This window comes from Neomonachus schauinslandi, chromosome 8 (assembly GCF_002201575.2).
Source record: "Neomonachus schauinslandi chromosome 8, ASM220157v2, whole genome shotgun sequence".
In the NCBI taxonomy this organism is placed as follows: domain Eukaryota; kingdom Metazoa; phylum Chordata; class Mammalia; order Carnivora; family Phocidae; genus Neomonachus; species Neomonachus schauinslandi.
In genome coordinates this window covers 117,607,805-117,631,608 of record NC_058410.1, presented here as the reverse complement: position 1 = coordinate 117,631,608, position 23,804 = coordinate 117,607,805, and the positions used below count along the sequence as shown (strand labels likewise).

The 23,804-nt window shown below is 56.2% G+C and overlaps 1 protein-coding gene across 1 annotated transcript; it reads right to left on the bottom strand.

The window, feature by feature from the left end:
- Positions 1-271: 271 nt before the first annotated feature.
- NOTCH4 (notch receptor 4) lies at positions 272-22,380 on the bottom strand. The gene is given in 32 exon segments (XM_021697039.2): positions 272-1,002; positions 1,004-1,441; positions 1,628-1,725; positions 2,219-2,366; positions 2,586-2,881; positions 3,408-3,546; positions 3,640-3,721; positions 3,877-4,096; positions 4,611-4,786; positions 4,892-5,275; positions 5,877-6,400; positions 7,187-7,299; positions 7,537-7,789; positions 10,150-10,334; positions 11,192-11,342; positions 11,707-11,794; positions 12,012-12,129; positions 12,349-12,501; positions 12,790-12,935; positions 13,763-13,922; positions 14,736-14,858; positions 14,946-15,059; positions 16,275-16,388; positions 17,839-18,033; positions 18,350-18,505; positions 18,621-18,738; positions 18,740-18,858; positions 18,976-19,098; positions 19,174-19,521; positions 21,001-21,293; positions 21,479-21,560; positions 22,323-22,380. Coding segments are annotated over 32 exon segments (5,991 nt in total). The 3' UTR covers positions 272-726.
- Positions 22,381-23,804: the final 1,424 nt, after the last annotated feature.

The following is a 23,804-nucleotide window of genomic DNA, read 5'->3' as shown; positions in this document are numbered from 1 at the left end:
TGAACTGTACTTAAAGCCTCCATGCAAAGGGATGACTTTGACCGTAGGGCACAAAATTCAGAAAACACTATGCAGTCATTTCCATATTTTTTCCCATTCCACTCAACTCTTCCAAAAAAAGATTAAGACTTCAAATAAGCTTTATTATGGGTTGACAGATTTGAGGTTCTTAAATATAGTGGTGACCAGAAGAATGGCGCCTCATCCCTGCGATGGTTTGTTGAGGGAAGTGGGGAGAGTGCAAGGAATCATCAGCTGGAGTGGTCCCTGCCCCCTCCCGCCCACTTCAGCACCTACACCAGTGCCTGGCACATAGTGGGCACTCAATAAATATTTGTCAGCCATTTGTGGGAGGTGGCTGTAATGGGTGATAGAGGCTTCCTTTGGATACCATATACAGGAAAGAACGTCTTACATCCTGTATGTCTGCAGTTACTGGTTCCAGTTCAGAGGTACTTCCCCAGTTCCACTCCACCCTTCCGTAGCCTCTCACCCTTATTTTCTGGGAGAAGGGCTGGGCCCTCGTCATTCCAGCACCCTAAACCCTTTTTCCAGGGCTGCAGTTTCTCTACGTGGAAGACGGAGTGGGCAAACACTCATTTGGGGAGGGACAGCATGCTCATGACCCCTCACTTTTGGGGCTCCAGGATCTTAAAATCTGGAGTCTTTCCAGACTGTCCTATAATGGGTGCCCACTTTCAGAATCCCTCCCTGTCACGTAGCGTCCTATTTTTGACCCTCGCCTCCCGCGTTTAAAGGTATTACTTGGTGGGTCGGGGGACCCCAAGCAACTTGAGGGGATCCCCGCTCCGGGGACGGCGTAAGACAGGGAGGCGGGATCGGAGTGTTGGAGGTGGGGCCGCAGGCTCCCAGGGTCACCCAATCGCAGGGCCAGTCATCAGCCGAGGCCACACCCCCGCTCCCGGAAGCGACCCCGGATCTTCCTTGCACTAAAGCTGGGTTGGGCCGAGGCCCGCGCATGCCTGCAGAAAACCTACGGGCTCCGGGGGGGCGGGCCTTCCCCCGCTCCTCCTTTCGAAAGACTCTGGCAATGAGAGTAGGCTCCGCCCCCACGCGCGGCCCATTCTACGGACAAAGTCTGGCCTTGCAGACATGCTCCGCCCCCACGCGGGCCGGCCCCGGCCGACATTGTCCGGCAGCGCGACAGAGCCCCGCCCCCACGCGGGGGCAAGCTTCCCGACGCGGTCCGCGAGCGGGGTAAGGGGCCCGCCCCCCGGCTCGGCGTGATTTTGTGACGCGCCTCCAGTGACCCCGCCCCCTCCAGCAGCGTCAGCAGATCCCAGTGGTTGCGCTGGCGGGCGATGTCCCCGGGCGCTAGCCCGGCCTGGTCCCGCAGTCCCCGGGCCGCTCCCAGGCCCAGCAGCAGTTGGGCTACCTCCACCGCCCCTTCTCGGGCCGCGAGGAACAGCGGCGTCTGCTCCTATGCCGGAAGAAACAGCCAGGGGGCGAGGTCAGGGAGGGCCACGCCCACAGGGTGACTCTTCCGGGCTCCACCCACTTGGCCACTGGCCTTTCCCCCCTCAGGTTGGGTGGCGTTCCCGCGCTTTCCGCCTCTCCCACGCCCTGTTTTGTTTTGTGTTTTTAGGCAACCAGCTCCCGGTCTAACCCTGCCGTCCTGGGCGTCTTTATCGGCTCCGGCCTGGAGAAGGGAGCGGGCGGCCCGGGCGTTGTTCACGGCGGCGGCCCAGTGCAGCGCGGTTTTTCCTAGGGGACGACGTGGGTGGTTGTTGCTCCGAGGCTGGGGAACAGACGCCTGGGTTCCTGTTTCCCACGGATTCTGGTTTTGGGGGAAGGACTTATTTGGGCCCGCGGGGTTACCTCAAAGGCGGAAGCGTTGCCCGGGTGACCGCCGGCCGGCAGGAAGCCTTGCTTCTCGTCACGTCACCGGCGCGCGGGAGGGACAATGGGGCATTGTTCTGGGCTCGGTGGGACCGGGAGACCTCCCCCCACTAGACCTCTCTCCCTTCTCCCAGACACTCCTTCCTCAGCCTAGTTTCCAGTGGGCTAGGGCAGTGTGTGTATGTTGTTGAGTTCCATACTGACATCGCCCCGCAGATTTACCACCCGGACAGCTAGGTGGGAGGGAATCCCCCAGTCTCCAGTTGGTCCCTCTGCTGCTTCCTTTTTTTGCATCTTATTTCACACCCCATCTGTGCCACTTCTCCATAGCACAACACCAACCTCTCCAGATCCGTACCCCATTTATCTCTCGCCCCCACATCTGCTTGGGCTGCGATCAGTTCTTCAACCAGGTCCTCCACCGCCAGCCTGGCGGCCAGCATCAGGGCTGTGGTCCCGTCCTCTGTCCGTGCATCCACTGCAGTCTGTCTGCTGCGGAGTAGGAGCTGGGGGTCCAGAGAGGGCCAGTGACCCCTGGTATGTCCTGGATTGCTAGCTCACACTCTTAATCAGCTCCAAATCCGTATATGGTCATCTGTTGTTTCTCTTTCAGATCCCCAATCTCACATCACCTTCCTCTCTGCCAAACCCTAGGGGCTGTTTTTGCCTAGCTTTACTTAGGAGTTTGCCCCCTGTTCCCTTTAGCGACCCCCGTGTGCACTGACCTGGCAAACCTCCCGAGCATCAGCAGCCACAGCGGTGTGAAGAGGGGTGCGCCCTGCTCGGTCTGGCTGGTTGGGGTTGGCTCCAGCGGCAAGGAGGCGGCGGGCAGCGGTTGGCCGGGAGAATCGGGCAGCCAGGTGCAGGGGCGTCTCCCCAGTGCCCACAGTGTGAGCCTGGGGACAGGCCCCTCCACCCAACAGGGGTTCCCAGGGCTCAGGGCTTCCCAACCATGCTCCCTGGAAGGTTCTGGACTCCACTCCCCCACAGCAAACTGCTGACATCAGGGGTGTCACCCCATCTGTGGTGGGAGACATGAATGGGAGACAAGTCAGTCAAAAGGACATAACTGGGAGAGGAGGAGAACATAGAGGTTCAGGGAGAATCATAGCCTGAGGTGTCAGGAAGCCCAGCTCTGGCTCTTGATTTTGTGTGGCTTTCGTCAAATGACTTTTTTACTTTTCTCTGTGCTTCAGTTTCATCATCTGTAAAAGGAGCCAGTGGGCCTTAATTCTTAGACATTCTAAAGCAGTGGTTCTCAAACTTGAGTCTGGATCAGATTTACCTGGAGGGCTGGTTAAAACACACATTCTCCAACGTCTCAAATTTCTGAGTCAGTAGTTCTGGAGTGGAGCCTGACAATTTGTGTTTCTAACAATTTCCTTGGTGATGCTGATTCTTCTGTCCCGGGACCACACTTTAAGAATCACTATTCTAAGGCACTAACTCTAACATTAATTTTCTCAGTTCTAATATCAAAAGGCTTTCTGATTCTAAAAGAGTCAAAAGGGAGTTTTCCTTTTCTTGGTCTGGGTTGGCTCACATACCAGGTCCACGGGTGTCCACGTCAGGGACATCCATCTCCGATTCCTGGGGAGGGGTCAGCATGGCTGCCTGGGGGAGCTCCTGACAGTCACCACTCAGAGGCCAGAGCGGGCACTTGGAGGGTGAGGCCATTTCTTCAGCCTTAGGATCAGAACAAAGATCAGTGAAGGAAGGGTGACTCGTCCCTTCAACTCCGCCATTACCTAAGGACCATTCCTGCCCCAGTGCTTTCACCTGGCCCACCTCCTCTCCTTCCTCGGGGCCTGAGCACATCACAACTCCATCCTCATCAACTTCTGCGTCTGGCTTCAGTGCCCTGGAAGGGGGTGTTTGGGTAGAGGACCTTCAGGGTCCCCAGGATTTCCAGCAGCCTTCCTCCCCCTCTCCCCTTCCTCTGTCATCAGCTTCTGATCATAAATATCTCCACAGGAAAGAGTCCCCTCCCTGGGCCCCTTTCCTCCTCACTCTTACTTGAGGCCAATGCTGTCTTCACCCAGGGGAGGCCGGCGTCTGCGGGGAGCTGGCTGAGTTCGAGGCCTTCTAATGAACCCAGGGGGCAGCCAGAGGGCCCCATGCTCTCGGCGCCGCCTCCGGATGAGCTGAAGGACGAGAAGAGCCCCAAGGGCCAGGAGAAGCACCCCGGCCACTGGTGAGCACAGCACAGGCCAGGGAAGCTGGTTGGTGGGTGGTGCTGGCGGGAGAGACACAGTCACAAAAAGAGACCATTTCTCGTGAGGCTGGGCACTACTCTGAGACCTTTGGGCAAGTGCAGTAACTTCTTTCATCAGTTTTCTCATCTGCAAAGTGGGAATCATAATAGTACCTGCCACATGGCATTGTTGGGAGGATTAAATGAGTTGATACTGTAAAGCCCTTAGAGCAAGGCCTGGCACGTAGTAAGTGCTATATGGGTTATGATTCTTTGATGTACCGTGAGCTGTTTGACAGGGATGATTGGATTTAGTAGAGAGGATAGACCAGATGATAAAGGTTAGGATAAAATACGTAGGGAAATGAGGAAGGAGATTGAAGAGCAAATGGGCCATGAGGAGATCCACTTAGAGAATGAGAGGTTCACGAGGGTCAGTCTCCACACAGAACATTTGGGGTCCCTGCAATCCTGTGTCATTTGGCTTCCATTGCTGTTTGCTGGCATGGAAGTGGGTCTGGGAGCAAGGTCAGGGGAGATGAGGGGGGTCACCTACCGGTGCCAGCACGAGGATGGGCAGCCAGCAGGGGTCCCGGCAGCAGGTGCTCCAGGGCCCCCACTGCCGCCATGGCGGCCAGGAAGCGGAGCAGGAGCCCAGGATCCCAGGGACAGCGGGATGCAGGGTGGTCAGGGCCACAGCGGGACAAATCCACACCCATCACCACCACAAACCTGTGGGGGAGGCACCGCAGAGACCCCTGTGTTGGTCCCTTGTTCCCTTCCCTCCACCCATCAAAAAACCGGTGTCTGCTGCATCCCCCTGCCCGGCCTTCTTACCCAGTGCTGAGAGAGTCCGTCTCCTTGCCCACAGGCTGTGTGTGAGGGGTTGCTCTCTCCTGATGTGAGGGGCCCGGGGCTCCTCCTAGCTCCTCTTCGGCCTGGGCCCCAGGATAGGGGTACACCATGTCCTTGCCATCACTATCCTTCCTTACCCAGAGCCCCACTCTCAGAGTCAGGGATAGCACCCGGGCCAGGGCCAGCAGCTGCTGGTCCAGGGCTGGGGGGCTCAGCACCACCAGCAGGGCCAGGGAGGGCCCCCATTCTGAATCCCCATCTGTAGGCCTGCAGTCACCCCCATCCCAGCCACATTCGGCAGTGTTGCAGCCTTTCTCGCAGTGCCCGTTGTGGAAGTGATCGTGGCAGTACTGGTCATAGGCTGGACTGTGGGGTGAGGAGAGGGGGACTCAGGATCCCCAAAGAAACCTGACCCCCTTCTTCATTCCAGAGAGATGCCTGATATTCCACTGCCTCTAGGGCACTGGTTGCTAAGTGGGGAGAGCTCCGGAGCAGTGGGCTTGGTCAGGCCCTGGATGGCAGGTAGCCCAGACCCTCTAATGTCTGTGACGCCCTTGTCTCCTAAGACTGTCCCCTCTCCCTACCATCCCAAGCTGTCCTGTCTCCCTGAAGGAGAGTCCAAGGCCCTTTTCCCTCAGGGGTGCTGGTTGCTAGGGGAGATCCTCCATGGCAACGGGGCATAGAGAAAGAGGCCTGAGGCCAGAGCTCCCACAGCTCTTAGAGAGGAGCCCAGACAGAGGCAATGCCCTCCTTCCCGGTCCCCATGCTAAATATTGATGCTGCCCTCCTCCCCTGGGCTGGAGCCTAGTGTCTTCTACCCCTACTTAGCAACAGTTATTAGGGTGGAAACTCCCCGGAGCCTGAGGCTGTGGTCACACTGCAACCCCCCCCAGAGGCATCTGTGTCCTTCCTCCTGCCTCACCCTGCCCTCCCCACCCCAACCCCCGAGTCAGGGTTTCAGGCTCACGTGCAGGCCAGAGGAGTCTCACAGTCGTAGCCATCAAACAAACACTCTGCAGAGTCGCACTGCGGGTGGCACTGCCCATCCCGGAAGAGAAGCCAACACCGGGAGTGGGAGGGGCAGCCCTTCCAAGGGTCCGGGACCCCCAGGGAACAGTCTCCCCCATCCCAATTTCCTCCAGGGCCGCTGCAGCCAGCGTCACAGGCCCCATCTCCACCTCTGCCTTCGCATCCCTTTGCTCCGGGCCTCTGACACCGGGGCCCTGGAGAGCTGGGAGGGCAGGAGCATCGGAAGCCTGGGGTCCCCAGCCCCGGGGTCTCTGAGCAACTGCCATTGTGTAGGCATGGAGAAGGAGGGCCACAGCCGTGAGGAGCTGGTGGGGTCAGGCAGTCAGGGCCCCCGTAGCCATTGAGGCAGGCACAGTGGGGTGGGAAGCCAGGCTTGCGGGAGGGCAGACACAGGCCACCATGGTGGCAGTGATGGAGGCCGCAGGAGGGAGCTCTGTGGCTGCAGGTGGGGCCCTCAAAACCCTGTGGAGAGGAGAGAGAGATTGGGGGAGGCCCTTGTATTATTCTTTCTACCCCCTGCCAAGCAAACTCTTGGGTTAAGATAATTCAGAGGCTTCTACAGTCTCATATCTGGAAGGGGCCTCAGAGAACATCAAGTTCATCATTTTATAGATGTTGAAACCATGGTCCATGGTATTTTCACACAATGACATACTACACAGTGATGAAAATGGATGAACCACAGCTGTGGCAACAACCTAGGAGACTAAGCACTTAGAGAGTGGTAGTAATTAAATTATCTTCATCTTTGGACTTAGGATTATATACTTTCTCTTTCTCTGGACGGGGAACAGGATAGAGGAAGACATAAGTACATGTGAGTTATCGTTGCTACTGTAATTCTTAGGTTAGGTTTATGGGTGTTACGTTATAAGAAAAATACAAAGAAGGCCGTGCACAAACCAATGATGTTAGTGTATCATGAACCAAGGCTTATGATTAACCGGATTTCACGCATCTGAGGTCCATAAACACAGAGAGAGAGAGAGAGAGAGAGGTAAAAGAACTTACCCAAGGTCTCACCCAGCTTGACTTTGGGGCCTTCTCTTAGGCAGTGCCCATGATTTCTGAAAATTCCATTCATGCTACCACCTAGTCCTGCCTTTCCCCCTGAACTGCTTCTGAGTCACTCACCCCGTAGCACAGGCTAGCTTTCGCCAAGAATTCCCCTCTAGGATCCCAGCTCAGGCATTCTCACCTTGCATCAGTGCTGGGGGCAACGGAGAAGACAGCTTTGCGGTCACTCACCTGGGGGCAGTGACAGGTGAAACCCAGGGGTGGTCCCGCTGTAGTCTCACAGGAGCCCCCATGGGAGCAGGGCTGGCTCTGGCAGGGGTCTGTCTCCACTTCACACCACTGGCCTGTGGTGGGGTGGGATTAGATGTCACACCCTGCTTCGGTCACTGCCTCCTTCCTCGCTCATTCCTGGGAATTGACCCAGCACTCTACCTGCGCAGGCAGAGGGATCCTGGGGCTTATTCTCTGGGGTGGGGTGTGGAGGCAGGGGGATGGACACAATGACTAGGTTGCCTTGTGGGTGGGGATTGTGAGCCCGGTTGTGCCACAGAGGGGCCTACACACACCCTCCCAGGCCTCACCCGTGTATCCAGGCAGACACCGGCAGTAGAAGGCATTGGCCAGAGAGTGACAGGCTGCCGTGCCTGTGGGGTGGCAGGGCCGGTCCAGACACTCGTCTATGTCCCCCTCACAGCGCAGGCCCACAAAGCCTGGAGGGCAGGTGCAGGAGAAGCCTCCAGGTTTGGGGGTGCAGGTCCCATGGTTGTGACAGGGCTGGGATTGACAAGCATTGGATTCCTTCGAGCAGTTCTGTCCACTGTAGCCTGGGGCACACTGTGGGCAAAGAGGGTCAGACAGGGAACCAGTTATCCAGCCCATCCCAACACTACAGGAGACCCAGCTCAAGATTGTCTGTCCAGCTCTCTCCCACCTTCCAGTTCAAAGCATCATTCAACTCACCATCCATCACAGCCCTGTGTAGCCTAACCCTTCTGTCTCAACTCCATGATACACAGTCGTTCAGTGGTGTGCAACTTAGCCCCTCCAGCAGTCCCAAAGCATCTTATGGCGCATTGCCACTAAACAATAGCTCCGTTTTTGGTAAGACCTCCCTCCCCCAGCCACACCTCCACCAGGCTCTGTCATGCTTTATTGATTAATTTTTTTTTTAAGATTATTTATTTATTTATTTATTTGAGACAGAGAGAATGAGAGCACATGAGAGGGGGGAGGGTCAGAGGAAGAAGCAGGCTCCCTGCTGAGCAGGGAGCCCGATGCGGGACTCGATCCAGGGACTCCAGGATCATGACCTGAGCCGAAGGCAGTAGCTTAACCAACTGAGCCACCCAGGCGCCCTATTGATTAATTTTTTTAAAAGATTTTATTTATTTATTTGACAGAGAAAAACAGCCAGAGAGGGAACACAAGCAGGGGCAGGGGAGTGTGGGAGGGAGAAGCAGGCTTCCCGCCTGAGCGGGGAGCCCGATGCGGGGCTCGAACCCAGGACCCTGGGATCATGACCTGAGCCGAAGGCAGACGCTTAACGACTGAGCCACCCAGGCGCCCCTTTATTGATTAATTTGTCAGCATTTACTGAATGCTTACTTTGTGCCAGGTACTGTTCTAGGCACTAGGAATATGAAGAGAATTAGAGCTCCTCCCCACTTCCGTGAAGTTCTCATTCAACCAGAAGAGAGAGACTAGCTAGCATTTATTACATGATTTTTATACATAACCTCATAAAACTCTCCCCCAAACCCTGCATGTGTGTTATCTCATTTGATTCTCACTTTACAGAAAAGGCAAACTATTCCTGGAAATACTGAGTGACTTGCACAAGCTGGTGGCCGAGGGGGGATTCAGTGCAAGTCTGTGATGTCCTAACCAGTGCCCTGAAGCATTTGGGGATTGTTTCATGCCATTCTGCCAGTGGGAGAGGGGTCACTGATGAAGTTCTGTACCATGGGCTGAGCTGTTGCAAGAGCAAGGAGAGCATGTAAGAACACAGTGCCAGCAAGGCTTCAGAAAGGAGGAGAAAGAGGGATTACAGAGAATCCGGGGAGTGGCCAGAGGGCTGGGAGAAGCAGGTGAACGGGGTGTTTTGGGGATGTCTGAGGGAAGGAGTCTCAGGAAAAGGGAGGTAAAGCTGAGTCATGGGTACAGGGGTGTTCACTATTAATTAGTACACTGCTTTTGTGTACGTTTGAAAATGTTCATAACAAAAAGTTAAAAAATAAAAAAATTAAAGAGAATGGTTAGGGGATCCACATCATGCCTTTTATTCAAAGTCAGGGTTCTTTTTTTTTTTTTTTTTGAGAGAGAGAGAGACACACACACACATGTGCGCACACACACACACACACAGAGGGAGAGGGAGAGAATCTTAAGCAGGTTCCATGCCCAGCCTGGAGCCTGATGCAGGGCTCGATCTCATGACCCTGAGATCATGACCTGTGCTGAAATCAAGAGTCAGATGCCGACTGAGTCACTCAGGCGCCCCCAAAGTTGGCATCAGGCATCAGGCTGCTCAGACTTGAATCCCAGTTTTGCCTCTGCTGCTCAGTGACCGGAACCACCAAAGAGAGGCCCAAACCCAGGCTGGAGAGAAGTTAGGGGCATTTTCCTGAGCAAGGTGCCTTTTGGGCACCATCCAGTGGAAGAGGGGTGAGGAAGGGCACGGAAGAGCCAGTAAACGGGGTGTGTAGGGAAGCCAGCCGCAGCTGGAGCAGAGAGTAGGAGGGTGGGGGTGGGGCGAGATAAGACCCGAGGGTCAGGCCAGGCTGGGTCACTTGGGCCTTGGACTTCACTGTCAAAGAGGTGGGCAGCCACTGAAGGGTTTTAAGCAGGGGAGTGACAGGTCAGCTTAACATTTTCAACAGAGCACCCTGGTGGTGGAGTAAAGGCTGAGCCTCCAGGCAGACAAGTTTGGGGGCAGGGACAGGGTGCTCCAGGCCTGCACAGATTATGCCCCACAGGCAATGGGACAAAGGGTGAAGGAGGAAGGACAGAGTTGAGAAAGATTTAGGAGGCAAAAGGACAGGACTTGGCGGTGGGTTGGATATGTGGGGTAAAGAAAGGAAAGGGGGTGAATCCATCAGTGCCCCGCCCAGTGGCACTGTGCTAGTGCGGCCCCCCCCCCGCCCTGTGCAGCCCACCCTTGTCTCCCCTCCCCGCTCTTTTCTAGACCTGCTCACCTGGCAGAGATACCCACTGGGCTGGGCTATGCAGGTGGCCCCGTGCTGGCAGGGCCTGGACTCACATGGGTTCACTCTGTCCTGGCATACACCGCCTTGGAATCCAGGAGGGCAGCGGCAGAAATACGAGGAGCCACTGTCGATGCAGACGCCTCCATTCTGGCACAGGGAAGAAACTTCTGTACCTGAGGAGAGAGGCAGACAGGGATGGGCACAGCTAAGTGGGGTGGAAAGGTTCTCGGGGGCCCCAGACACGGAGCAGAGAGGCTCTTGGGGATCACTAATATTCCTGGGGTGGGTGGAGGCCACTTGGAGCCTGAGGAGTCAGTAACTTCTGGTGCTGAAGAGGTTATAACATCAAGATCCCCCTCCTGCCTGTTCTGCCAGAATGGAGAGAGATACCTCTTGTTAAGCTTATTAGAGCATTATAAGCAACTGTATTCTTGGTTTAAAACAAGTCTCAAGCAAGCAAGAACTCAAAGGAAACTTCAGAGGGGGGCGGTTAACTAATGGCTCAAGTCTGTCCCCTGAATTTGCATCCCCTGATGTTTTCTCACTGGGATTCCCATTCTCTAACCCCACAGGAGGCTCCTTCCTGAGTTCTGCTCCTATTAAGCCTTATATGAATAAGGGGCATATTCTTTTACAAGGGGGTTGACATGTCCAAGTGAGTGGGGAGCAGCAGTTGAGTTGAGTGCAGTTGGGTTAAGTGTGATCTACTCTAGATGCATTATGGTGGTAATGACAGAGTTGAGTTGCTTCACATTGAGTTGTGTCCCAGTAGTTGTGTTAACCTGGAGTCTTGTTGGCTGGACTGGTTGGTGTTGCTTGAGTTGTGTTGAGCATGGTGATAGAAGTTGAGTTGTGTTAAGTTGCCCCGCGTGTGAGGCTGTAGAATCAGTCATAGTGTTTGGTCTGTGTTACTTTGACTTTCATTTGGTTGTTTTGGCCAAATGTTGTGTGTGGATACCCTCAGGGATCAGGTAGAGGGGGACATCCTTTCTCTCTTTATCTGCTCCCCAGTTGGTCCTTGGGTCAGTACCTTGGCTCAGAGCGGCCTGCTGACAGGACAGTGGCAGGTTGCAGAGAGGCCCCGTCCATCCTTGGAGGCAAAGGCACTGAAAGGAGGGCCCAGTCTGGAGGCAGTAGGAATTGTGTAGACAGGGCTTCTGGGCACATAAGTCCATCAGAGTCTGAGGTTTGGGAGGGAGCATGAGTCAGGACAGAATATCATGTTTTTAGGCCCAGAGATGGTCTTCGGCTAGCTCCTCAAAATCCTCACCTCTCAAACTCTCTCCTGAATGGTCTGGGGCCAGGTGATAGCCCCCCGCCCCCGACCCTGGTTTCCTTTGATACCCACATCCCAGAGCAGTCCCTGGCATCAGAGATCCTTTCATTCCTTCTGTTCCATGCAAACCTCAAGCTAGACCTCCACTCCCAGATTCCAAACCCCCTTTCCTGTGGATACTTCTCCCCAGCTCCCTGCTCTGTCTTAGAACTGGAGACCCTCCCACCAGACCCCTCCAGCCTCAGCACAGTTGGCTCAGCACCCCTCACCTGGCAGCTGCCTCCCGTGTAGCCAGGGGAGCAGAGGCAGTGGGGACCCTGAGGGCCATCTTGACAGGTTGCCCTGTTCCTACAGGGGCTGGAACAGGACAGACACAGGACACAGTGGGAGGAAGTCGGGCAATCAAAAGGGAGGGAGTGTGTGATGTGGTGGTGAGATGGGGAACTAGAAAGGGAGGCAGAGTGAAAGGATGTAGGATATAGAGTTTGAGGCAGCCTGGAGCCCCAGAGGAGATGGAGAGGAAGGGTGGGGAGGCTGAGGGGCCCCCTCCCTTCCTCTTGGGGTCTTTGCTCACTTGTCTGCACAGCTGGGTCGGGTCCTTTCCTCACAGCGTGGGCCCTGGAAACCCGCAGCACAGAGGCAGGACGAAGTGCCAGGCCTGTTCACACAGGTACCCCCGTTGAGGCACGGGGCTGGAGAGAGGAGGCTGTGAGGGGTGGGGTTCCTTGCCTGTAACCTGGCCTGTGGCCTTAGTCACACCACGCACAGGACATACGCACCCCCCTGCTGCCCCCGTCAAAACAGCACCCCATCATGGTGCCCAATTAATTTGTTTTCCTATGGCACAAACACACCCCGACCAGTTCCTCGATCCTCCTGTGGCCCAGCTGGAGGACACGGTGGGCACTCACCAGAGGCACAGTGGTCAGTGCTGGTCTGGCAGCGGAGCCCAGTGTGGCTCAGAGGGCAGGTGCAGGAATAGCCCCCAGGCCTGGGGCTACAGGAGCCACCGTTGAGACAGGGCCTTGAGTGACAAGCTGTCACCTCCTCACTGCAGGTAGGCCCTGAGGGAAATGAGTGGGGTCTGAGAAAGGGAATCCTCTTCTCTCTTGTCTTCCTCTGCTTCCCTCCCCCTTCCTTTTCCTCATCCCCATCCCTATTTTCTCCCATCCAATCTTTTGTCTTTTCTTACTGTCTCCCGCACATCACCTGTGTTCCCTCCCTGCAGCTCATGCCCCATTCTCCTTGGTGGTGACCCATACCCAGAGTCCTTGGACACATGTCTCTACTGGCCTTGCCCTTGATTAGAGGGTGGCCAGCCCAGAATGTCTGTGGCTTAGGGAGAGCCTCACCTGTGTAGCCTGGGGGGCAGGTACAGTTGTAGCCAGAGGGCTGGGGGTGGCAGGTCCCCCCATGGGCACAGGGGATGGAGATGCAGCCCCCCAGCTCTGCTTCACATTCTGGTCCTGTCCAGCCCACATCACACACACATGAGGATCTGGTCATGAAGAGAAAGGGGAGGGTTTTTTCTTCTTCTGGTGTTTTTCTCTTCACCTCCCCTCACCGATGGTCAGACCCCTAGGACCTCTTTTTTTGGTCCTGAGACTCTGGCCCCTTTCTTCAGTGGCTCTGCTCTCAGCATTGTCCCCCTTCCATACTATATGTAAGAATATGTATATATGTTTCTCCTCTAACTGTTTATTGTCTGTCTTTCCTCATTAGAATGAAATCTCCATGAGAACAGACATGCCGGGGCGCCTGGGTGGCTTAGTTGGTTAAGCCTTCAGCTCTGGTCGCCATCCCAGGGTCCTGGGATTGAGACCCGAGTTGGGCTCCACCTGTGTTGGGCTCCCTGCTCAGTGGGGAGCCTGCTTCTCCCTCTCCCTCTGCCGTTCCCTCTGCCACTCCCCAGCTTGTGCTCTCTCTCTGTCAAATAAATAAATAAAAATCTTAAAAAAAAAAAAAAAGAACAGATATTTTGTCTCTTTTGTTCTGTGCAGTTCCCCCAGTGCCTGGAAAAGTATCCACACATAGTAGATGCTCAATATTTGTCTAATGTATGATGAATTGGCCCTGGGATCTAATGCTTTTCTTTCTGCTCTGATCCCCTAGCCCTCGGTTTCACCTGTGATTTATGAACTCTGCCCCCACGGGACTGCACTCACTAGTCGCGCCCTCACATTGGCGGTGAGCTCAGCACTTTGCCATCTCCTTCCTCTTCCCTCTTGGTCATTTCCCACAGGCTGGCGGCTCACTGGCTGTCTTCTCCTGCCCTCGCTGAGGAGGACCGGAGGCCGGTGCGAGTGGGGAGGCCTGAAGGGTTACCTGTGACAGAGCCCATGGTGGCAGGTGCAGTTGTCCTCAATGGGGGCACAGCCGGGGCTCCCATCGGGGCAGAGGCAGGGGGCCTTGTCCTCCTGATCATAGCACTTTTGCTTGGACTGGCACAGGTTGGGGGCACACAGGGGAACCTCACAGAGATGACCTGCGGTGGGGAGATGGGTCAGAGAGAAAACAGAGTCCCTCCATGTCCTCGATGGGGCCAAAGCCACTTCTTACGTATAACTTGCTCACTCCCCATGAAGCTGTCCTTCAGTGGCTCCCTGTTGCCTCAGGATACAGTCTAACTTCCTCAGGGTGACACACAGGGCCTTGCGTGACACGATTTCCCTGTTACTGCTGTGCTCCTCAGGTTTGCTCTGTTGCACCCTAAGCTCAGGATGTCCTGTGGCTCCTTAAGTAGGGTGTGCTTTTCACCTGCAGCTAAAACATGCAATCACTCTATCATGACAAACTCCTACTCATTCTTCAAGACTCAGCTCAGCCATCACCTCCTCCATGAAGCCTTCTCATCTCTAGTCTGGTTGGCTGGTGTCTGTGCTCCTATAGAATCCTATGCAGTCCTCTCCCAGAGCACCTTTGGACCATAACCGACAAGAGACTTCTTGGTCTCTCTGCACTGGATTTAAAGCCATTTGAGGAGAGCAGCTCTCTTATTCCACTTGTGTCTGTGTCTGGCAGAGGAGACAATAGGTTCCTGCTAAATAAGCAAATGAATGGCTTCCTGTTGAACCCTAATCACACCATTCATGTCGGGCTCGGTATGGGCCCTACAGATAACATCTGCAGTCAGCCCAAGCTTGTGTGGGTGTGCAGGTTGTCCATGGAATAACTCCAGGGGGTTCCAGTCTCCTTCTCTTCTCACATCCCAACCCTCGAATACCCAGCAGTGACCTCTGCCCCACCCCAGATGGGCTCAACTCTCCGGCCAGTCCCTTCTATCGCCTCCCCTGCTGACCTGTGAAGCCAGAAGGGCAGAGGCAAAAGAAGGCTCCGGGGAGATCCAGGCAGCTGGCTTCAGCGGGGCATGGGCCACTCAGGCACTCGTCCACCTCCACCTGACAGCGCGGGCCTTCAAAGCCTATGGCACAGCAGGAGGATCAGGGACCTGCCCGGAAGTCTGCCCTTTGCCCCCACTCTCCCCTCCAGTGTTTGAGCCCTGCTTCACCTGGGAGACACTCGCAATGGAAGGATCCGGGCTGGTCCTGGCACTGACCCGCATTGGCACAGGGAGAGCTCCCACACTCATTGATGTCCTCCTCACACTGCGAGCCAGTGAATCCTGGTGGGGCCAGGAGTGAGTGCGGAGAGATGGCAAAGGTTGTCTTCTCTTCCCTTCCTTCGTTCCTTCGTTCCTTCGTTCCTTCGTTCCTTCCTTCCCTCCTTCCTCCCTTCCCTCCTTCCTTCCTTCCCTCCTTCCTTCCTTCCCTCCTTCCTTCCTTCCTTGCTCCCTCCCTCCCTTCTTACCTTCTTTTCTTTTTAGTGACTTTCTCTAGATTTATTAGGGAGTTTGTCACAGATATTTGTGACTGAGCTGTACAGGTATGATTTCATGGATTTAAACAAGAAATTTAGAGTTAATACTGATATTTAGTCTTCTCTTTACATATATAGAAATAACATCGCTACAAATTGTAATGGAGAGAATCTTGTTTCCAATGGCTTGGTTTGGGGGTTCATCTACATGTTTCATTATATAATGAGGCACCAGTTTGGGGGCTTCTCAAATAGTGATTTGAGTTTCAGAACATAACAGAGAGTAACTTGGTGACTTTGTTCTTCATATAAATAAGGCATAACTGGGTATTTGTGTCAATGCTGAAAACACATTGTATCCAAAGCATAAATGTAAGTCCTGGCCCTTCCCCTCACCAGGAAAGGTGAACCTGGAGGGCTTCCCAGAGGAGACACCTGGGGCAGGTGGAGATGACAGGGGGATGATGCTCAGCTCCCTGCCAGCTGTGTGACTTTGGGCAAGCTACTCGAGCTCTCTAGGTTCCAGTTTCGTCCTCTGTAAAAGGGGAATAATGGAACCGACCTCATGGTGTCATTGAAAGGATTAAACGAGGGAATGCCTGAAAGGTACACAGCCAAGGGCCCGGCCTGGAGTAGTCAATAAACATTCGTTATCATCAGAGCAAGGAACAGAGGGGTCCGGGGAAGCTGGAGAAGGAAGGCCTGGGGCAGTGTTCCCCGGGTCCAGGGTGAGCGGCGCCAAGACCAGCCCGGGATCCCCAGGAGCAGGGAGGGCACACAGAAGACTCTGGAGGAGGACTAGAAAGGGTGGTTTGGGCAATTTGGCAGGACAGAGATGAAGGTGGGTGAGTACCCAGGGAAGATTTGGGGAATGTAAAAGAGAGTTTGGGGAGCAGAGGAGTTGGAGAAATGGGGGCCTCCTTGGCCAGGCCAGAGTGCGCTTCAAGAGGCTTGGGGTGATCCCGGGGCCTGACTGTGGGGCAGGGGTGGGGCCGGGGGCTGGAGTGGGCTCTGCACTCACCGGGCAGGCACTCACACCGGAAGCCGTTGAGCAGGTCGTGGCAGTCCGCCTGGTTCAGGCACGGAGCCGAGGCACACTCATCCGTCTCCACCTCACACAGCTGCCCTTCCAAGCCTGAGGACGTGGAGGTGTGGTGCGGGCTGAGGCTCAGCCAGGTCAGCCCCGCCTGCGCTGGCTGCTCACCCCTTCTGCCCTGGAGGCCGGGGTTCTAGAAAGAGCACCTGCCCCCATCAGGCAGCCCCTCCCAGGGTGCCCTCTGCCTGCCGGTTGGGGAGATGAGCCTGGGGTCCTGCTGCTCTGCTGTGTGTAGCCCTGCCCCCTTCAGCTGTGAAAGCTCAGGGAGCAGGGCCCCTGCTGGGACCTGTGGGGGCAGCAAGGAAGTACCTTTTGGGGCCATTCTCCGCATAGAAGGTGGGCTCACCTGGCTGGGCTCATGAGCCTGGAGGTCCTCAAGGTACAAATGAGACAAATGGGCATCTGCTTGGAGGTGAGTCAAGCCTCTTGTTCTACCTGAGCAGGCCTCTGTGCCAGGGAGACCAGGAATCCCCAAGGGGGGGTATTTGAAGGGCATTTGGGGAGTTTTTGGTCCCATATTTGTCCCGTATCTTCGGGTTTGTCCTGGTATCCACAGTCTCACTCTGAACTGAAACTGGATCAGCTTCCAGACCTCAGCTGCCTCCCATTTCTTGCCTTGGGAGTCTGCTTCTGAAGTTCCTTAGTATCTATCCCTGTCCCTTGGATTGCTGGACCATTTTCTCTGCTTTTGACCTTGGATGCTGCTCAGTTGAGAAAGGCTGTTTCGTGTAGTGGTTAAATCTATGGAAGCCCTGGGTTTGAATCACGACCCTGCCACTAACCAGCTGGACAACTCCCTTAACCTCTCTGTGCCTCAGTTTCTTCATTTGTAAAATGGGCACAGCAACAATGCTGACCTCATAGGATTGTTGCAAAGATGACAAAAGGCAGGTCAGATGCTCAGGTGGTACCTGGCACAAAATAAGCTAGTATTTTTCTGGTTTCATTCAGCTTCCTGGTATTGGCTCTGTCTCTATGTCCCTGGGGAGACTTTTCTCCCCCTTAGAGCTAGCTTGGAGATAGGTATAGCCTTGTGGCACTTTTTTTTTTTTTTTCTGTTGTACCAAATCCAAGCACACAGGCCCTTTGGGATTTTAAGGGTTTACTCGATCTCTACAGGGGAGAGTTTTTCTGTGATTGGGAGGAACATTCTGAGTTGGCATGAGCAGAGGCTGGTGTTCTGCTCTCCCCTGACCGGCTTCCATGTACAGCGGACCAGGCTGTGCACTTTACAATGACTATGAAATGAATGCTCTCCCCCTCACCCCCAGACTTGAGCAGTGCACAAGCTCACTATCATCCGTGGCAGGCCTTCTCCTAGGAGCCGCGGGTTTCCCCGAGTTTTTATCTGGGGTGGGGAGATGAGAAGCATTCTTTTGTAACTGTCCCCCCAACTGGCCTGGGGCCATTTGTGTTCTGCAGGGGTCATGCCTGGGGTGTTCAGGGTTAGCCCCCTGATCCTTTACCCAAGGCCCCATGCATCTGGTACCTGGCGGGCAGAGACAGTGGAAGGTGGCAAGCAGGTCCAGGCAGGTGCTGCCGGGGTGGCAGGGCTGGGACAGGCACTCATTGTGATCAGCCTCACAGCGGGAGCCCGTGTAGCCAGGTGGGCAGAGGCAGTCAAAGGAACCAGGGGTGTTGAGGCAAGAGCCACCGTGTTCACAGGGACTGGGGCCTTGCTGGGCTGGGAGGAGAGAAGAGTCAGGAGTCCGCGGGGGCCCGGCGTGGAAGGGCAAGGAAGCCGGACTGCCAGGGAAGGCGTGAGGGCCTGTTTGTGGCAGATGAGAGCAAATCAGAGAAAGAGCCGGTGTCTTTAAGATGGAGAAGGACTAAAAGGGGCCTGGAGGGCTGAGCATTGGTGAGAAGACTGTGTAGGGAAGGGATGCCAAATCTGGACAAAACCAGGAAAAAAGAGATGATTATATATTTCATTTGAAAAACAATTTGCAGAGGCTGCCTGGGGGCTTGGAGAGGCTCTGATGCGGGCGGGGGTGACCCACCCATCTGACACTCGTCCAGGTCCTGGTGGCAGGTGGGCCCTGAGTAGCCAGGCTGACACAGGCAGAGTGTGGAGCCCGTCAGGGGGTTGGTGCTGCACTGGGCTTCCCCGTGGCATGGCTGGCTCAGGCACATGTCCTCCATGTGGCACAGGAGTCCTGGAGGGCAGGGTGGCCGTGAGGCTCTCTGGGGCCGCTTGAAGCCCCAGCCGCCCTCCTGGTGCCTCTCTCGCTTGCCATCTCTACCGCCACCTCCCCGCGCCCGCTGTCACACCTGTGCGGCCAGGTGGGCAGAGGCAGGAGAAGGAGCCCACGCGGTCAATGCAGGTGGATCCTGGGGCACAGGTGGCAGCAAGGCAGTCATCTAGGTTCTCTTCGCAGCCTGCGCCCCCCCCAGCCGCTCACACACACGCAGTGGAAGCTGCCAGCCGAGTTCTGGCAGGTTCCCCCGTTTCTGCAGCGAGGAAGGCCCTGAGCCTCACATTCATCCACATCTTCAGAGCAATCCCAGCCTGCGGGGGGTGGGGTGGGGAGGGGACAAAAGCTGGAGCTAGGAGCCCTGTGAGGAGGAGAGGCCAGGGGCGGACCATCTGGGCCGCAGGTGCATGGACTTGGCTTACACGACTCACCTGTCCAGGCCTCTGGGCAGAGGCAGGCGTAGGTGCTCAGCCCATCCTGGCAGGTGCCCCCATTCTGACACTGGTGGCCAGCACAGTCATCTGGATTCACCTCACAGCCTGGGCCTGTGAAACCTGACAGGGTCATGAGATTAGCTGAGGGAAGGGGACCTCCCTACCCAGGGAGAGGGGCTGCAGGTGAGGACACACCTTGGGGGCAGAGGCAGAGATGGAAGGTAGAGTCTCTCCCGGGAACCAGCTGACAGGTGCCCCCATTGGAACAGCCACTAGGGGGGCAGGGTCCTGGCTGAAGGTCACAGTGTGGACCCTCCTGCCCAGTGGGGCAGAGACACCAGAAAGATCCCAGGGTGTTATGGCAGGAAGTGCCCTTGGGGCAGGGTCCGGGGTCCAGGAAACACTCGTTGATATCGTGTTCGCAGGCATGGCCCTCGAAGCCGGGTGGGCAGAGGCACTGGATCTGGGGGTGTGTGGCCAGACACACCCCTCCATTGATGCAGGGGTTGGCCGAGCAGAAGTCCTGAAGCTGGCACTGCTCACCTGAGGCAGAGGACAGAGGGGGCTGTTGGTGGCACTGCACAAATCCCAGCTCATCCGAGGGAACCCAGCTCCCCGCCTGGGTTGTCTCTGTGGCTGATTTTCACGTTTCCTTCCCTTTCCTCCCACACCCGCTTTGCCCTGCTCCACCACCCCGTGCCTCAGTTTGGCCATTCTGGAAAATAGGACATGTAGCTGTTGGTGGGACTATGGCCGATTGGCCCTGCCTGAGAAAATCTTGGTCCTTCCTGTGGTGACCTTTCCTTGGTGGGGAGGTGAGAACCACCCCCTGCCCGCCCCGCCCCCCGCCCCCGCAGGCAGGAGACTTAGCACTTTGCTGGGCCGAAGGTGGCTGTGTGCCCTTGGCCAGTTGTCTGGCCTGCCTCTTCTGGATTCCCTAATCTTTAGGTGGGTGCAGCGTTCCGGATGACGAGGAGACGCCCCTCTCAGCCGTTGGCACAGGGGCCGTGGCTGAGGTGGTGGCTGCCACTGAGCTGAGTCGGCACCTCCCGAGCATCGCCCCCTGTCCTCAGCGTGGACGTCAGCTGACAACCAAGGCCATGGAGAGTTAGTGCGAGGGCACACGCCTCTGCAGTGGTGGGGCTGCCGCTGGGCCTGGGAAAGAGCTGCCCAGAGTCCCTGCTCGGAGCACTGGGTCTGGCAAGCTGCCACCGATGATCCTTGTCACATAGCCTGCTCTCTCGCCGCTGAGTCCTCAGGATTACCCGGGCAGTTAAAACATCGCCATGCCTGGGCCCACCCCAGACCCACTACATCAGCCTCTCTGGGATGTTCAGGGCTTTCCAGGTGATGGCTGTGCGTCGCCAAATTTGAGAAGACTTGTTTCTAGTCCACCGCTCACAGCGCACTTTCCCGCCCCTGTGTCCTCCACTGCCCTGTCCAGTCTGCTCCATCCTGGTGGGTCAGACGAGCCTTCCACTCCAGGGGCTCTCCGCTGTTCCGCACCCCTGACCGTTTCCTCAGGGTAGCACACCCTGCCCCCGCAGGGTCCCGCACCCTTGCCCCAGGGCTGCACCCCTCTTCCCAGGACTGACACCCATTCCTCTCTCTGGGTCAGATCCTTTCCACCCTCGTTACCCCTCCCACCAGCGCGTCTTTCCAGGTGCTATTATGGGCCCCCGGTTCTCAGTAATAGAGGCCATTCAGATGCCCATCACTTTGTGCTAGGCGTTAACCCTCTAGCTGCTGGGTGGAGGGGCCGGGAAAGGGACAAGCATGGGGCACTAAGGGGGCCTATGGCAGTAGCCATTCACTGACGGGTTTGGAATACTGCAGCATTTTAACCATTGGTATGGCCGGGCTGGAGAATGTCAGTCTCCGGTAAATGGTCAGCAAGAGTCGGCTTCTTGATTCTCACAGGCTCTGTCCTCAGAAGGGCTCCCTGTCCCTCAGACTCCAGTTCTGTCTTTCCCAGCCCCCTGCTCTTGCCTGTCCCCTCTCCCCCACCCCTGCAGTGCTCACCTGTCCATCCAGGCAGGCAGGAGCACTGTGGGCGGCCTGAGGCCTGGATGTGGCAGCGGCCCATTTTGGAACAGAAGGAAGAACAGGGGTCCTTGAGCCGGGCCTGGCACGTCTGGCCAGTGAAGCCAGATGGGCAGGTGCAGGAGAAGCTGGGGGCCAAGGGAGAGGGAAGGCTGGGGGAGCCTGGGAGGGCGGGAAGCAGGGCTTGGCAGCTGCCCCCATTCTGGCAGAGCTGGGCATCCAGGCAGGGGTCAGGAAACTGGCATGTCTCACCCAGGAAGCCAGGGGCACACCTGAGTGGGGGCAGGAGAGAGGAAGACTCGCGTCACTGGGCCCTCTTCGCCCTCCCACCTCCCTCCTTTGCTTTCCTTTCTCTTCAGAGCCTTCACGGCCTCCCTTTCTCCTTCCTTCCCAGTCCCCCCTCCGCCCTGCGCTCCCTCCCCGTTTCCAGTCTCTCTCTCCCAGGAGGCACACTCACTGGCAGGTCCCTTGTCCCTGAGATAGGTTCAGGCAGGTGCCTCCGTTGGCACAGGGTTCTGGGGAGCCCCCACAGTGCAGCACTGGGGATGGAGATGAGGATGGCATGGGACTGGGGGGGCTTCGTGCTCCCTGGTTCCTCCTCTGGGTGCTCTGGAGGGACCTGCCTGCAGCAGCTCCACACATGTGCTCTCAACCACCATCCCCTCTGTTCCTGGTCCCCACGTGGGGCTCTTGCCCCAGCACCCCTTCTCCCAATCACAGGCCTCTAGATCCTCTCAACTCTTAATCCCCACCCCCTTTCCTGTTTATTCTCCAGCCTCCCAAGTCCAGCCGCGGGCTCCATCCCTGGGAAGCAGGACAACAGGGCTCAGGAGGGGGGCCCAAGGGACTCCAGGAAGGTGAATGGCTGAGACGTTGAAGGGATTTCCTCCCGGAAGGGCCCAGCATGGAGCCATCCGGGGGGTGGGGACAGCTGGACCAGGAAAGGGACTTGGTCAGCCCTTGACCTTCCCATGTCTCCATCTCCTGCTTTCTTGTCGTAGCCTCCCTTAGCAGGTGGTCAGTTTTTTTTCCCTCTTCACCTCCTGAATGTGATTGCAAGGGCCTGCTGTCCTCCAGCTCCAAGGTCAGCTGGGTTCTCCCTGGGGGCGGGCACCCTCCCACCCATTCCCCTGATAGTCACCGCCCCTGGCACAGGCCCCAAAGCCTGGTTTGTGCAGCTCCACGGGCAGAGTCCTCCCTCCCTGTGTGAAACTCTCCTCCATCCAGTGTCCCCTGCCCCCAACCCACCGACACCCTCTCAAGGAAGATGGGTCCCCCACCTCTCCCACCCCATGCCTCACCTCTGCTCTTGACGACTGAGTGACACAGCAACAGCAGCAGCAGTGAAGGGGGCTGCATCCCAGAGCCCCTGCCCCAAACCCAGACCCCTGGCCGCCTCGGGCAAGGACCCTGAGAGCCCTCACTGAGGCAGCAGCCACCTCCTCTGCTCCCACGGCCCCTTCCTCCTCCTCTGCCTGCTGCAAGCCTCACGTCTGAGCTGTTTCCTGAGTCACACAATGTCCTGGACACCCTAGCGATGGGAGGGGGAGGAGTGCGGGAACATTGAGGGGGATGAGGGAGGGGCCTTCTGTCCCTGACAACCCCTGGGGAGAGGGCGGGTGGAACTGTGTGGCTGGAGGGTAGGTGATAGAAGGGGAGCACCGGGCTGGCGGGGGAGGCTGGGACTGAACCCTATTACGTGGTCTCCCCTTTCTAGAGAGGAGAATGGCAAGGTGGCTGCCCCTTGCCTTGGGAGGGTCAGGACCGGGAACAGAGGTGTGGGGTGCTGAGACATCTCTTCCAGGTCTGTATCCATGCTTCTTGGACAATCTGCAACTTTCCATAAGTTGAAACTACTAACCTTGGCAGAGGAAACCCAGGGCACTTCTTGCCCTTACCTTGGCCCTTGCTGGGGGCTTAGTTTTCTCCTTTTGGGGAATAGGCAACATACTGGGCTGGTTCTGGGGGGAAATCTGAGCCTGCCTTTGTTGGGGAACGTGTAAGGACATCATCAATGATAAATGAACGTTGTTGATACTAAAATCTGCAGTCTGGATTATCCACAGCACTACATTTGGGTAAGTTCCCTTCCCCCCTCCCCCCCACCACAGAGATCCCTGGGATGCAAGGAATGCCAGTGTTTTTTTTTTTTAAAGATTTTATTTATTTATTTTGAGAGAGAGTGTGAGCGGCGGGGAGGGGCAGAGGGAAAGGGAGAGAGAATCTCAAGCAGACTCAGAGCTGAGTGCAGACCCCGATGCGGGGCTTGATCCCACAACCATGAGATCATGACCTGAGCTGAAATCAAGAGTCGGATGCCCAAATGACTGAACACCCAGGTGCCCCAGGAATGCCAGATTTTGAATTCAAAATTGGAGTAAATAAAATGACAAGAGAAAATTCATGGCCTTGAGTCATCCTACCTTTGTGAGTCAACCCAGGACAGCTTTGGGGTCAGCCATACACTGAGTTAGTAGCACTGAGAACTGAGAGTCTGGGTGACAGGAGGTGTCATCCACAGCCATGCACAGCCCCCCAGCACTGGGGTGCCCAAGGCTGCAGCCTGGTGTGCCCAGAGTACCTTCCTTTTTTAAAACCCTTTTTACTTGGAAATCATTTAAAGCTCACAGAGAAAGGGCAAGAATATAATTCCAGGGTACTCTTCACTCAGAATCACCCATCAACATCATGACCACACGTGCTTAACATGATTTTTCTAAATACGCGGTATTTTTTGTTTCTGAGCCATTTGAGAGGTAAGCTGTACACAAGGTTATTTCTTT